This window comes from Lonchura striata, chromosome 2 (genome assembly GCF_050655825.1).
Source record: "Lonchura striata isolate lonStrDom1 chromosome 2, ASM5065582v1, whole genome shotgun sequence".
In the NCBI taxonomy this organism is placed as follows: Eukaryota; Metazoa; Chordata; class Aves; order Passeriformes; family Estrildidae; genus Lonchura; species Lonchura striata.
Genome location: NC_140704.1, coordinates 83,745,757 through 83,762,175, shown reverse-complemented (window position 1 = coordinate 83,762,175; position 16,419 = coordinate 83,745,757). Strand labels below are relative to the sequence as shown.

General features: G+C 34.9%; 1 protein-coding gene across 1 annotated transcript in view; it reads right to left on the bottom strand.

Moving 5' to 3' along the window:
* The window catches only part of LOC110469814 (dynein axonemal heavy chain 5), a 125,050-nt gene extending 108,631 nt beyond the window's left edge, over positions 1 to 16,419 (bottom strand). Inside the window, 10 exon segments of the mRNA XM_085561441.1 lie at positions 1,938 to 2,153; positions 3,977 to 4,099; positions 4,801 to 4,908; positions 6,152 to 6,171; positions 6,174 to 6,255; positions 7,006 to 7,182; positions 7,791 to 7,928; positions 8,477 to 8,689; positions 11,533 to 11,661; positions 16,004 to 16,419. Of these exon segments, the coding sequence (XP_085417567.1) occupies positions 1,938 to 2,153; positions 3,977 to 4,099; positions 4,801 to 4,908; positions 6,152 to 6,171; positions 6,174 to 6,255; positions 7,006 to 7,182; positions 7,791 to 7,928; positions 8,477 to 8,689; positions 11,533 to 11,661; positions 16,004 to 16,159 (1,362 nt within the window). The 5' untranslated portion in view covers positions 16,160 to 16,419.

Below are 16,419 nucleotides of genomic sequence, written 5' to 3'. Positions count from 1 at the left end.
TTGCTTTTCATCAAAGACATTTTTTACTAATTAAACATTCTGTCATGAAGAAGTACATTTCTATTAAAAATTTAAAGTTCAACAGAGAAAAATATTTTACATTATTATTTTCCATGTCCTTTAAACAACTAATTCCATATATAAATAGACTCTACAAAAAGCACAATAAGATACAGCACATCACCAGCCCACAACTTAGTATTCCTGGCTTCTCTTACACAGCTGCTGTCTATACACATAAAAGTATATCTTAATCATCATCTCCCTTGAGATGTACACACAGATAAAGGATTACTAATGATAAACTACTGTTCAACATCCTAGTAGTTTACCACAGTATAATTATGAAACTCAACATATTTCCAGCTCAGCTGACTTCCCTACATTTATGGTAAGTCAACTGAAATTCAGCTTCATTGCATTGCTGTAAACAAAAAATTCCATCTTTTCCTTGAACAGATAGGAACTAAGTATTAAAGCATAAAAAACAGCAAAATAGTTAACTCCTATTGTAAAGAAATTTTAAGACATATAATCAGTCACATACTAACTGTAGCTATGGTCCATGTCAAATACTTCAGTAGCTCAATCTTGTCACTTTAAAAAGAAGTGTGATCACTTTTCTGCTCTTTATGCAACCTATTCAGAACCATTCATGCAGCCTTTTTTACCTAAGCATTCTTCATCTTGAAATACAATTGACTTTACAGCAGCTGGGTCTCACACAAAGTTCTTGTTTAAGGACTTGGGTGCTCCAATGGATAATGAGGTGTATCTCTATAAAGTTTGCATCATAGCTTGAGCTGATGGTCACAGGCAGTTTTTCAAACACAAATGCCCCAAAGAAATTCAATTCATGTTTTCCAGCCTATAAAAATTGCACTTCATTGCATGATCTGAAAATTCTCCACAACCCGGGTTGCTGAGAAGTCTGGTTATGTGACTTTGGAGAGCAGCTCTTGGAAATAAAATTTAGAGCTTTCCACACCTGTCCTGCCCACATGGAAGAGTCTTGGACTAAGGTATCCTTACAGCTGTGCCCTCGCTAAGTCTCAGAAGACTATAGAACAGAACAAAGCAGAAAACTGGTTACTATGAAGGATGTATTCAAAGAATCAAAACCCCAGACAACAGATGGAGTAAACCAGACAAGAAAGGACCATGGAATGGTCACATTTTACACTACAGTTATTTCACTAAAGCAAAGTGATTGACTCCTGATCATAACAAAAAGGCAAAGAACAGAGTAAAGTGAACTAGAATGACATGTTTTCCTGTACAGCCACTGATTCATATGTGATCTCAAAAAGCTGTTTACAAAGTCCACCTTCTGATTTATTTTAATATTTACAGGCACCATAATTATGATACTGCACTGATAAAGTTACACAAAAAAGTAAGCTAACTCAGGCTCAGTAAAAGCAGGAAAGATTCCATTTGCTAGAAAAGAAAGCTAGCTGAGAAAGAAGGAAGGAAAAGATCTAGCATATTTATATTCTTAAAAGAGCTCCTTGTTACTCAAGTCCCACTTCTCTTAAAAAAAAATAAAGAAAACCGCATAGTAATACTAATGAGCCAAGGGGCACTCACAGCTAGCTCAACATTCATAGAGATAGAAATGTAGCACTTCTCACTTTTTATCATGACCACAGCACAAAACTCTGCTCCCATTACTCCTGTTACAAAGTCATCCCAATTTATTGCATTTTTCAATCAGCTTTGATTTTAGCATACTTCTTTTACATGTCCACTGGCACCTTTTCTTTCATCTTGTCTTCTTATTTCTCCAATAATCACATATTTACGTTGCTATTACCCTGTATTTTTAACACAATTAAAGAGTTAATTTTTTTTCAATAAACACTTTCCTAATTTTCATAGTTTTCTCATAAAAGGTTCAAGCTAGACTGACCCAATATACAAAATCTAATGTGTACCTGATATTTTGTGATCATTGCTGCCAATCCCTCTATCTTAGATTCCTGTAGAACTGAGTAGGTTCTCATAGTACTGAAAACATCTATTATCTTTACCAGATGACAATGAAAGGCTTCAAATTTTCCAAATATATATATCTCACTAAAATCAAATTGTCTTTCAGCTGGATTTTGTTCCAAATTCTCTTTTATCTTGTGGAAGCAATTTTGATACTCCTTAAATAAAGAATTTAAAAGAATGTCAAGCATATAACAAAAATCACTGTCTTTAGCTAGAACAAAATTTACACAGATAGGTATTATCCCAATCTGACATCAAGTAGAAGTTTCACCAATAAACTATCATGAACACTATAAAGAGAGTAACAGAATTTGCCTCTGAAAATTAACCCATCAATGCCACTAAAGAATTATACATTTCATCAAATGACCAAACTGTACATATATGTATTTGTACATATCCTTGGCTAGCATGAAATTCTGTTCCCTCCATTTCATAGCAGGGTTTGATGTGTTTACTGAATAACCAAGATGACAATCCAGTTTCCAGAGACTGCAAATGTTTGCATGCTGAGTAGTTTTACTAAGTAATCAAGGTTCAAAAATCACTTTCAAGAACAAATCACTTCCTGAACTTTTAATGCTGCTCCGTAGCAGCTTCCACTTTTGATTCTGCATTTCTAACAAGGAACAAACCTTATTCAAGACTTGCTAAATTCTTCCCAAAGTCAAAGTACATAGTCAACAGATTCACTTGAAACTGTTTCTTTCAATAGTGGCTCTCTTTACAATAAAATGTTCATTATTTTATCACATTTATGTATGAATAACCTCACTCAAAGATATCAATACAGAGGGTCCAGATTTTGCTATGTTGCTACTGATTCAAATTCTAAGTTTTAATCTACTGAATTTCTGAAAGTTTCTGGAACTAATAAGACGCAAACTAATACCTAAATTTCAATATATTTTCATGCATCAACTGGACAATTTGATATATCTTTATAGAAAAAGACAAGTTTATTGCTCATTGATGATGGTAAGATGTCATACAAATTTACACTCATTTATTCTAGAACTAGGTAAGATTTGTTGCTTCAGGAGGTATTAGGATAAAGCTCTAGTCCTGCAAGCACACATTGGGAATGAAAAAAAATTAATGGAGAAAGCCTGCGTGAAGCTCCCAGTATGTACAGGGAGATTATCAAAGAGAGAGTCAGGCTCTTCTTCACAGTAGCACATGGACAGAAGCCAAGAAGCAAAGGGCGTAAATTGAAATGGATGAGGTTCTGACTGGCTATAAGGAGAGAACCGTTCATCCCAAAGACAGTCAAACAGTGAAAGAGGATGCCCAAAAAGGCTGTGTAATCTCTTTATCCTTGGAGAACTTCAAGACAGGACTAGATAAAGGATTGGGAAACCAAGTTTGATCTCATACTGTGCCTGCTTTGGGTTTGAGTAGAAGGTTGAACTAGATACCTGCTGAGGATCCTTCCAAGCCAAATTATCCTATAATACTATGCTTTAAGGTGAGAAGAAGAACAAAGAAAAAAACCTTTTAAATTATCACAGAAGTGCATTAAGAAAAAAACAAATGCTATCTTCCTGACAAGTCTAGGTTGACTGAACAGCTGAATTCTTCTCAGTTCACTAAACTGTCTTTTCTAAATGCATAGCTTGTCCACACTTCTTTTAATATATTCAGTTCAGTAACTCTCCTTGTTTCAACTTCTATTTCATAACTCTCCACATCAAGTGAGAAGACACAATATAGAGAAACATAGGCATGAAAATCCAAGCAATTCTCTTATAAGCATAGTTGAGATAGACTAAGCATCAAAATTCTGTTTCCAGAAGATCAACAGACAACAGGCTAAATTCCTTGTTAGCTCTAGCATAAACATTCCAGTTCCAGTGGATATTTTTCAATTAACTCATTTTTCTTCACTATAGCAGTGCTTTCTCACATAAAATCTTCCTATTCCTGCTCTCCTAAATATCATCCTATAATCTGTTTTCTATATGTTATTCCCACCTACCTGTCTAAGTCTAATAGCTGCTTGTAGCTTTTCCACAACTCTCTCCTGCAGTTGATTCCAGATGGTGGCTGTGCTATTGTTTGCTATATAAGATTTACACGCTGTGATCATCTGATTGGTCACCTAAAAGCAGTTTTAACTTCATGAAAACAACAGCATTCCAAGGCAAAGCAGATCTTGCCATTCTCTCTCCCATTCCTCTGACTCCACTGACCTAAAGCCTGACAAATAGCAATACCAAATACCAGACAGACTGCCTTCCTTGCAACACCCGGCCTCCAGAACATGACACAACAAAAATGCTGTTGGTTAACTATGCTCATCCTCAACCTACACATCTTGTACCAACCTTGAAATAGTGTTGAAGGGTACAAAGTCCTAAGACTTCATCTCTTCTGAAAGCAAATGTGAACTCAAGAGCCCATGAGAGTATAAATGATAAAGAATATGTTGTCTTTCTAATCCATTTCCTTCTTTTTGCAAACATGTGGATGTTTAAGGGCAATATGAATTTAATGTATTTGGTTGTACAAAAAAAACTCCATTCATAACAGACAAAACTTGTAAAAAATTCCTCTCTGCACATCAGAGGTCAGATTTAAGTCTGAGAATGTTCCTATAACTGCAAATTATAGACAGTGAAATAAATCCTAAATTTGAAGTAGTTTATCACTATTTCCACTTCTTTATATATTAAAAAAGCAGCATTAAAGTGACTGAAGTGCTGCTTCCCTAATTGCTTGGTTCCTTTGTGTTTTCTCTAGCACCCAAGCAACAACACAGAAAACAATCCGGGAATATTTATTTTCCTGCTGAGCACCAACCTTCACCAACAGTGAGAAGATCTTTTCAGAAGTGTTATAATACTGAGAGAGACTCTGAATCATTTTAATTGCATTTATGAGCTCTGGAATAGCATCCAGAATGGACACCTGGAAAGAAACACACAGATTGAACTCTGCTCAATATCTCTATTACCCCCCATTATCACAACACCTAATTAGTGAATACAGGAGAAGCATGAACATTGTCTTTGGAATGGTTCTGTCCCTGTCTACCTGGGCCTCTCTTGCAGAGCTGCCTGTCTTACATCATTCCCCAAGCTCTACAATTTAATTTTGGGAAAAAATTTCCACTGGAGTCTTGCCTGGAAAAATCCAGATCAGTGAGTGAAATTTGGTAGAAGTAAAGGCTTTCTTTCTTTCTTCTTTCTTCAAAAGAACCACTTTTTTCACCAAAAAAAAAAAATGTTTATATGCTCAGTTGCTAAACCTGATGTAAGCTTGCATGCAAAGATGACCCCTTCACCAAGCTTTTGCTCTGTTTTCATGGGCATCATAACCCAATAACCATTCAATAGAGAAACTCAAATAGCAGACTGGAAACACTGAAAGAACAGACTGTTCTAATATCACCCAGTAAACAGAAACAAGCATGGTTGCCCAGAGCACTCTTTGGAAACAATTTGGTTTTGGGAAAAGTTTCAGAGGAGAGAGGGGAAGCTAGGACAGGTCAAAGTTTTGAGTCTTCATGGCTATCAGTCATATTTCTTTGACTAGCAAGACACATACAGTCAGTTGCAAAACCAGTTTTATTAAAATCAATTATTTGCCACTTATTTAAGTTGATAATGGGAGAGAGAGACTCCTCCAGTCTTGTACTTTAGGGTGGCTGGTTTTGTTTATTGCATTTTATGCTTGCATCATCCTATGCATTCTCATACTAAAGTATAAGAAGGTGATTTATAATTATGTCTTAATATTTACATAATCTTACTTATGCAAAAATATTTTTTCCCAACCCAAGAAGCTGAAAATTGCTCTAAAAATGTTAATTTGGCCATCAACACAAAGACAAAAGATCAAACTCTGTCTTTAGCATAACCTTAGATCTACTTTTCTTTTTAATCGTAAGGAATTCACTTTCTCCCACAGGATGGAATCCCATCTGTTCATCAGAACTAAAGCTTTACAGATACTATGGTATGAAAATAACAAGTACTTTATTTTGTAGCCATAAATTCCCATTAATCCACTTTTACCACAACTACACAAAATCTCAAACTGGAGTTGCATATGTAAAATTTTTTGTCTCATTTCAAAACTCATCCTACAAAATATATTCATGTTGCTTGTCTCAAGACATTTATGTTAAGAATTTAAAAGTTTTAATTACAGGATCACTATTGTATAATATTTTTCCAGAGAATACAGATATTTCACATTATCTTTAGCTTCATTTGCTGCGTCTGTGATGCGAATATCCAATGCTCGCCACTTCTAAGAATAGAAAGTCAAAAAAACAAATAGAAGTATGCATTTCAGAAAAAAATGTTTTGAGATCATTTTGGTTTGTCATTAGCTTCCAAACACATTCAAAATCATAGATATTTTACTTCAGAATTATACTTGTCCTGTTTCAGCAACTTGACTGTGAACATACAGTTGGTTTAGACCACTCAGCTAAATAGTCAGTGGCAGTGTGCAGTCAAGCTGCTGTAAAATATATGAGTTATGGTTATATAATTATGTATTTGTTCCACATCTCATTTTGATGAGACAAGATTTTTTGGTTTATTTACTTATTTTCTGTTGGTGATGGGACTTTAAATTTGTTATATGTCAATGTAACAAGTTATGATTCCACAATCAATTCTGACAGGCACTGCAACAACATAAAAACAAGGCTTAAAAATGGGGAGATTCAATTTTTTGTCATTAAATATCCAGTTCATTAATTCAATATTCTGATTTAATAATCAACTTTTCATTTTTAATTATTTATTTCTGTTGAGCCATGTGGATGAATTACATTATCAGCCTTTAGACTTAGGGGATTCCCATTTTTTTTTCAATAAATTGAACTAGATATAAACTTTATCTACTCAAGCTAAAGAATAGAGAAGGTAAACAAAAGCCAAAGATGTTTCAATGTTTTCCCCACCAGCATTGTTACATACATTATCAAAATGAGCTAGGGTATAAAGAGCACTTCTAGTATCTATATCTGTTGTAATTTAAAGTAAAAACCTTCAGCAGTTTGGATTTAGCAGCAGTGAGTACTCCAAACACTCCCTTCATATCTGGGCTCTTCAGCTGCTCCATAAGGTAGTGGAATTTTGACAATTTCTTTTTCCAATAATCAAGCTCTGCTCGTGGTCCAAGGTCATCTGCTTCTTTTCTCAACTGGTCATTTTCTGCAAGAACCTTTTATCATACAGTAATGTGAGAGATGCTCATATTTTTATCTGCAGAGCTAGCATGGATTGATTCTACTTTTAACAAGTGGTATTAATCTCGCCTGATAAATTACCTAACTTAACGTCCCCCTCATATAAGAAACTTGATCTTGCTTGGTCCTTTTATTTCCAAGTTAAAGAAGATATTCTGTTCCTTCTGTTCCAAGACCACTGTTACAGGCAGTTACATTTTCTGCAAATAACCTGCAAAGCATGTTTCAAAGTACAAATGTGACCACTGTGAACGGTGTTCACTCAATTACTGTGGGTTTTTTTTTGTTTTCATTAAATCCACTGGGAACTACTAACTGTTTTGTAGTTTAATAACAGGTAATTATCAAAGTCAGGGGACTAAGTTTCCCAAACCATGTATCCCGTATTAACAAGCCAATGGAAGAAGCTCTGAGTAATATTTCCACTGAGAAGCAAAAGCACAAAAACTATACCAATAGTGCTTTAAAATAAAGAGATTGAATTCATCCAAATTTATAGAAAGGTAGCTATAACACCAACAGGATTAAACTCATCTGCCAAGATGCAGACGTTGTCATATTTCACATTTGTCCCATGTATCACCTGCACAATTTGTTTGGTCCATTCTCTCATGCAGACTTCTATTTTTTCAAGAGCCTCTATGCTGTTAGCAACCATCAAGTAATCTGAAGGTCCTCTTAGAGTATTCAGATCATATGTTTCACATTTCTTCAGGCTGACCTAAAATATAAGTTTTTAAAAGATGAAATGCTGAATGTTCATGACAAATAAGCTAGGAACTTTCAAGACTAACTCGTTGCCCTGCTTGGGGTATCTCACTTCTTATTCCCAGCGCAGTCTAAATTAAACTGGTTTGAGCCAGAAGTGAAGTCCAGAATTTGAAGAATTCACCAATCAGGCAGCTATGCTCTCATGCTCTCATTCCTTCATAAAAGCTGAGTAGAATCCAACCAGATAAATCAACAGTTTCTCTTACATTAACCATTCAATATTTAAGAGTGACCACAGCCATTGAGGAGACAAGAATTTAATAGCTCTAAAGAAATGGCCCCAGAATAAACAAGAACAGAAGCATCTACAGAACTATTAAATCCACAGATCAAAGAATAATGAGTTACTGATGACAATAAACAGAAATGTTAGGTTATTTTCCAGTTTAATAAAAACAAATTGTATGAGTAATCTATGACAGCAGTTAATTCAAAAGGTCCAGAGCTAGAGACATTCTACAGCTAGCTCACTTTCTATTTCCCACATGAACATAATACCTTTTCCAACAGACTTTGCTGAGTTCCTGATAGGGCACTAACAAATGCTTCAAGGGCATGAAGGAAGTCATGCTTAATATTGGGAACTTGTTGAGGTTCAACCCAGCCACTGTCCATAGTCTGTAAGGCTGGAATGAATATTTCTGATATCAACTGCTCAACACTTTTTAATAAACCATCTTGACCTATATCCAGCATATTAAAATTTACTTCCTGTAAAAGAGACACAATAGAAGGGGTCTTTCAGCAGTAAAAACTTCATCATATACATATACATATACATATACATATACATATATTTACATATACACTCTCAAAAGTAAAATATTTTTTTGTTTTTCAAATGAATTTGCTAGTTTCTTTTTTAATTTAGCACCTTAGTATTTAGGTATTGATTAATTACTCTGCCATTACAGATTGTCTTAAATTTTCTTCCTCAGTATCATTTTTCATATCAATGATATGCATCAAGTTGCTCCCACAAGATAATATCTGTATTTCCATTTCCGTCCCTTTTTGTCCTGTTTCATTTAATCCATCAGTGTTCTTTTACTCATTCCCCCATGTCAACAGCTGTCTAATTATATGCAGAGATCAAATAAATACCCCATGGTAAAAACAAATTTTAAACAGCATTATGTACAGAGAGGAGTAGCCACTGCCTTATTTGATAAATATTCTCAGTTGTGACTGATTTAGAAAAACTAGATCTAATGAAGAAAATTCATACACCAGTTAAAGCAACTTCTTTTCCCTCTGTCACAAATACTTTCAGTTTCTTCTTCTTGGTCAAATGAGAGTTCATTCCTATTCCTGGAAGGCCAAAGTACTCTACAGATTCAAACAAATAAACAATTAAGACCCATGATCATTTATTCAAAGAAAAGTTCTCTACACAAACAGTTCAGTCATTATTTGTGCCTCTCTGAGTCCCAGTCTCCTGGAGGCATCTCACTGAACTACCCACAGAAAGTATGCAGCATTCAGAGTCTTCATGTCACAATAAGAAATATTTCATCTAGTTTTGCCATTCTTGCATCAAAAGCCTTTTATTTCTATTAATTTATTTGTTTTTTCTATTCCTTCTAAATAATGGTTCAAACTCAAGGTCCTTTTATAGGCTCAATCATGCAATTGGAGATAATCCTTGAAAAAGAAATGTTAAAAATCAGAAAATGTAGTGATGTATTTTACCTTAGAGGACCTACTATCAACAGTCCTTCTCTAAAAATATGCAATCATAAGGGGAAAAAAAAAAAATAGGGTGCTTCTGAAAACAAGGAGAAAGGGGCCATAACAGGTTCTTTGGGGCAAAAGCAAACAAACAAAAACCAATAAGGAAGCCACAAGGGACTTCCTTGTCCATTCTTCCCCCAGCATGAATATACTGCTCTCATGTTCAGGCTGCTGGCAACACTTGTAAAGGGTCACTAAGAAGAAGCAGTGTCTTTGGGGGTAAAATATTTCTCATATGTTTTTGGTCACAATACCTCACACTACCTTGTTACTAGGTTTTCAGTATTACCTCAGAGTAAAATTGTATGCGTACACATCTCAGTGAGGCACTACTACAACAAGAAAATGAAAAAGTAAGTTGCTCCATTTGTGCTTTCTACTTCATAAAAAAGGCTAAAAGATCACCAGAAGCTGGAAGAAAGACACAATTATCCCTCTTCCATTAATAACAAGCCTCATTTACACCAAGATAATGAACTACTATTCCAGAAAATCTTGGGTCCGCCCTCCAAGATGAGATCAAAACAACTATTACACTTCTCTCTTTCCAAGTATAGAAATTGCCTATATTTTCCTCATCTGACAGCTATTCTCAGGCACTATAGTTTGCCAGGAAAACCATTTAGAGATAGAATGCACAAAGGCTGAAACAAATTCTGCTTTTTAATGTTCATGACGGTGTTCTGCACTGCTCATTTGCTATCTCATGAACTCACAGAAATGTTGGAAGGGACCTTTGGGAGGCCCTGAAGCCAGTGTCCTGTGTCACCAACAACAGCTCAAATCATCTAGAGCTTTTCCTGGACTGAGACTCAAAAACCCCAAGGACAGAAATTCCACAACTGACTTGAAGTAACCTATTCCCATGCCAGGGGGAGGGAAGGTAATTCCTATTACCCTCCTGGTGAAGAAGGGTCTCTTGGTGGCCATTTTGCAAGATGTGGCTTTATCATTGAAGTTATCATCTGCACCCACTGAGAATAGTTCAGTTCTGTCATCTTTGCAAGCACTCTTCAAGCAACTGCAGGCTACTATTTGAGTGCCATTCAACCTCTTCTTCTCCCTTATCTCATTCTTCATGTGCCCCGTGTCCCACCCTTTCTTACTGGTCTTCCACTGGACTTTCTTCAGTTTCTCAACAATATTAGCACTGAAATGTAGCATGCATAAATTGAAGGCACGCTGATGGAAAGAGAATACGAAAGAAAACAAAGCATAAAAACGCAAACCACAGCCATGTTTACTTTAGTGTCAGGAAGTAAAATATCTACTGCTGTCTACCCAGCTTTTTAAAAAAGTGATATTTTTCAATGTCTCACTATCTGAATTAGTATTAGCCCTCATGCAGTCACAACCAGATCACATAAGCCATTCTCTTTTGTCAAGTAGCTTCTACTTATTTTAATTTGCTAAACTAGATTGCGATATAGTCTCACAAATGCTGCTGGCAGCCTTATGGAAACAATAACATGCAACCTTGCTGTTGCTAGGACACTTGAACCTCTCTGTACTCTGTACTCAAGGACTGGGAGACTTCACACTGTGGTTTCACTATGAAATACAGTCCCAAGTTTTAGCACATTAACTATAACCACTGGAAAGAAGAAATTCTAATCAATTTAAAAATCAATATAATTACAATAGGTCTTGGAATTAAGGACACTTTTGTTCAAATTAATTAAAAATGCTGAAAAATATTTTTTTCAAGGAGACTTGAGTGATCTCAGGTGTGAAGTCTAAAAACTCTCTCACCATGAATTTAATGGTAATATTAGTTCCAAAGTATACTATGAGCTTCACTTTCAAATTCATCAGATTACCTGGTTTCCATCAAGAATAGCATCTTCTGCTTTGTCCAGATTCACACAAGAGGCAATGATATCCAGTAAGTAATCATGTCTGCCATCCAGATGAGCACGTTTAGCCTCCCTCTCATCCTTGAGCTTTTGCTGTTATTAAATACAAAGTGAACAATGAAATATTCACAATCTAATTTGAAGGCAAAATTAAAGAAAACTTTAAAATTTATGTTTAAAATTTATTTTTGAAAGTAAAGGCTATTACATTCAATCCACACTTGTGATTTATGTTTTTATTGCACTCAAACGAAAATTTTAGAAGCAGCCTTTGTTACAATTTTACAGTTTGTTGCTGGTGTTCCTTTTTAAGATTTATCACGACATTTCTATCATAAGTAATGTTGTACAGAAAGCTAATTTGTTGAAAGGCTTTGTAGGAAAATAAGTATTTAGTATGTACAGGTCCATTATTCTGCAATTTACCTTCAACACCCTAAATCCTTCATCTCAGCTTTTAAGTCTAGTCACATATGACCATCAAGTCAAGACAGGATTCTGACTGGTCTTTGTTATGAGTGGAAGATAGTGTAAGCACTCCCTAATAAAGACAGATGCTGCTGCAGGAAGCTAGGGTTTTATACATTATCTCTTTAATATAATGAGAAGTAAAACAAACTACAAACAATCCTACTCTTCTAATTAAATTGAAATCCCATATGTAACACACCTCATTACATTATAGACAAAATAGCCTTCTGGAATAGTTACTGGTATTATTGTGCTTGTGGGTTGCAAGATTCAATATCATTTCACTTTCAAAAGAAATTTAGAATGATGTTTCATTGGTGGTAAATTCAATCCTTATTTTCCTGGTGATTAGGAGAAAACTAGTAACTTTATAAAGTATGCATAAGTGATTTATCCACAAGCTTTTGCAGAGCCAAAAGGAACTGCATAATATACTTTATAGCCTTATGTAAAAATCTTTCCTACTTTCTGAAGGAATTTTCAAATAAATGGTAAACTTGTAACTACTACCATGCCTTCATAAATGCTGAATACATTTGAAATATTTCTTTGTATAAAAGACAAACATACAAATCCTATTCTTTACAGAGATATGTCTGAAGAACACAGAAGCAGATTAATTCATACATGTACTTTGTGCTATTTTACCCCTCTCATACCCTAACATGGTCTCCAGTTTCCTGAAAGTGAAGTGTCATCACAGGACTGGATTTTCCTACCTGTTTTTAAACATAAGCATAAGTTTTCCTCCTTGTTAGACATGCTAAAAGCAACCATTTTTTTCTGAATCAGCTTCATTCACACTAGATGATAACAATAGAATCCTCAAAACTATTGTTCCTGTAATTTGAACACAACTGATAGGGCATCTTTAAGAAAAAAAAAACAAAAAAAAAAAAAAAAAAAAAAAAAAAAAAACAACTCTACCAATTAGCTTCTATTTAATACAGAAAGAAGCCTTTTGTTTTACCTAAACTACAGACTACCTTTGTACTCTGCTTGTGTTTCCAATATAGAGCTCCAGGTATATTACTATACAAGACTACATCTTACACTGTTTTTTAAGTAATCAGCTCTACCTATACAGATGCTCTTTACAGGTTCATAGCCTCCACTTCTTCCACAAGTTTCTGTTTGCATAGGCTGAAATCATGAGCATATTCTTCTCAAATTAAGCAATCATTCCCCAACATTTGTTTCTGGTTTTTAAAACTTGTTTTAATTGCTGTGACTCAAGCCCTGTGACACATATATAAACTACTGTGCATAGCTATTCATACAGCACTGGGCAATATTTGTTGTCTAAGTCCAGCAACAAGAATATTCATTAAGTTATCACAAAACTTTAAAAGTCTAATTAACTTAAATTACTTAATGAACCATGCCTAGAGAAATGGGAAACTTTTAAATGGTAAAGCTATAGTTTTATGAAGATTAAGACTTTAACTTGTATTTATCATGTCACTACTGGAAGGTCTTTGTTTTGATATGTTGGATATTTCTATTACTAATGCAAGTTTCACACATTTTTTTCCTAAGAGTTGCTAAAATGCAATGCAAGAACACTCAATACAATTCAAGCTGTCATGCTTCTATATTTTGAGGAGTAATCATTTTCAGAAACTTCCTTCCCAAATGAAATGTTGCTCAATCACAAACTCACACATTAGTTGTTGCAGTCATTAGAAGAACCTTCTGCCTCACTTTTAGGTTAAAAGTTAGGTTTCCTCTACTTTTCTGTGTAAAACATAATTCTTTAGGTTGTACACTAAAAAGTAGAGAAAACCTAACTTCAGTACTTTCAAAAGCAAGCCACTAATTTATGTACTTAAAAACACTAGGAGGCTATGCTGGAAACTGTCTTCCAGTCTAGCTTCTGAGCTTCTATTTGCATACTGCTAAAAGAACGAATTTTAAAGATATTCTTCACTTAGGATTAGGAATCTCAGAGAATTAATTACAAGAAAATGCTGAGCTTTCTGCCGCTCATTCTTCCCTTTCCCCTTTAGCTAACCTCACATCTCACTTCAAATCAGCATTGTTGTTGTGGCCTAAGAGTTTTTGTAATTTTATATCCTGCAGTATTCACTACAAACGTACATAGGCCTAAACAGAATCTATATCAAAAAATATTACCCAATAATAGGCAGCTCTATGTAATTCAAAATTTCATAGAACACTGAAAGACTGAGATTTGAAGATGGAAGGATGCTGAAACACACACAGGATCATTTATTAGGTAAAAGAGAAATTGCTGTTACATGCAATAACACCAACATGCAAATCCTGACTAGTATCACCAGCAACTCTGATCAAGGTCATACATCAAAGCCTCTTCCTAATGTCCCATGATGTAGGAGGATGTGGTATTTACAAGAGATAAACACTGTCTCAGTTAGATATCTGTAAAGATTGTCTACGTTTTTTATAGTACAGCTTCAGCTCAGTTTTTCATGTAAAGAACACAGGCAACACAGCCAAGTTAGTTTGGGTTTCTTTAACCACTTATGGTTATGAAGGTGTGAGAGGTCATAGGACACAGTCCCACAGCAGATGAAGGTCCAAAGCTAAACTCGTTAACTGAAAAGTCCTTTTCTGGTGATTAGTCCAGTTACAACATGTAGCTTGATTTATGTTACATAAAACCTTAAAATTCCTTAATCCTAAACACTAACAATTTGGCACAGAAAACTAATTTCAATAGGCATCTTCTCCTGAAGCAAGAAAAGGAAGAGATTCCTAAATCTATCTTTCATATACCTAAACCCATAAATATCTCACCATTAGTGTTAAGAAATAATTTGAGATTAAATTAAAATTTTCAAAATGTTTCCTAGCTGCTAAAAAAGTATATACATTTAAACAGCAGGTACTAAAAGAGCACAACTCAGAGATGCAAGGGGTTCATTTTTTGAAACAGCAGGTTTAGAAACCAGCTATTGACTATTGCCAGCTGCTCCATTACAGACTGTAGCTACAGATGCAGATACCCTGAATAGAGTTAGCAAGAATGTTGTTTAGTATGCAAGGCATATGCACACAAGATAAAATTTGTTCTGAATATTCTTTATCCAGCAAATGACACATTTTGTTGTCAGAATACTGCATAACGCTGAATTCAAACATGCTGAAATCAAAGTCTTAAGGATGAGCAAGATTTTACAGGGAAGTTCAATAGTGAAAGAGTCAAGAAGTAACAATGTTTTATCGTTCATTTACTGTCTTATCCAAAATTTATTTAACCAGCGTGGAATTCCTTTGTCTTTCTTTTAACTTGCTGAGATCTTTTATGTTACATAAGCTTTGCTCATGAATTTCCCATCAAAAGTAAACTGCACACCATTTCAAATATTTTCAAGCACCCCGAGTTTTTAATTTTCAAGTTTCAATGTTTTTATTTCCTCATTCCAAAAAAATACAAACCCTAAAGAACTAGGGCAGTTCCCTTATCTAACTCTTAAACCTCAAAAATCAGAGCTCTGCACATGTCATCACATTGCATTAACTGAGGAACAGTTTCCTTAGATAACCAGCTTTTAAAATGAGTCTAAGTATCTTAATGACTTCTATAGTCTTTTGTGTTTTCTCAATGTTAAATATTGCCTTCAAAATTCTATTCCCATCTTAGAAGTATGGGGAGAGTGAAGTTACATTTCTGTTTTCCTTCATGGCAGAGTCAACCCATGTTTTGTTGCCACATCTAACATCAAACTCTTTAGTGTACTAATATAGCATTTGTGAAATTATACCATTACCAGACCATTGCAACAATCTGGGCAAGATACAAGCACACTAGCCAAATGCATAAACACCTCCCAGTGCAAATTTGCCTTTCAAAACAAATTGTGCAACTAACATCATCCACTTATGCCTATTTTAAAGCACTTTTTTTCTGTGCCCTCCCCTCTCAGTACACATCATTATTTATTAGTCTAAATATAGTTAAAAATTCCGTTTTCCTTACCTTTATCACTCTGCCAATGCTTCGTTTCCAAAGTTGCTTTCTTCCGGCTCCAAACATTGTACTATTCAATATAAGCATCAAGCACTGTTTTTCAGGAACAAGCCCTAATCCATGGGGAAAGCTTCTACATTCATCATTTTCTACTCCCCCCAGCATTTTGTTTGCACTTGTTTCTTTCCTTTCAGTAGCAATGCCGAAATAACTCTGGAAAATATAGTAATGACATTAAAAAACCAGCACCTATTAACCTTATCTCTGTATTTAAAATTCAGTTCTAGTGTGCATACAAATTGCTAGAAAATTAAGTTGCACTACCACAGAAACAAGAGGTCTCTAGCCACCAGAATTTACTGCCTATAGATTAGGCCTTGAAAGCTACTGCTACCAACCACAGTGTTGTTAAGGTGATACGGTTT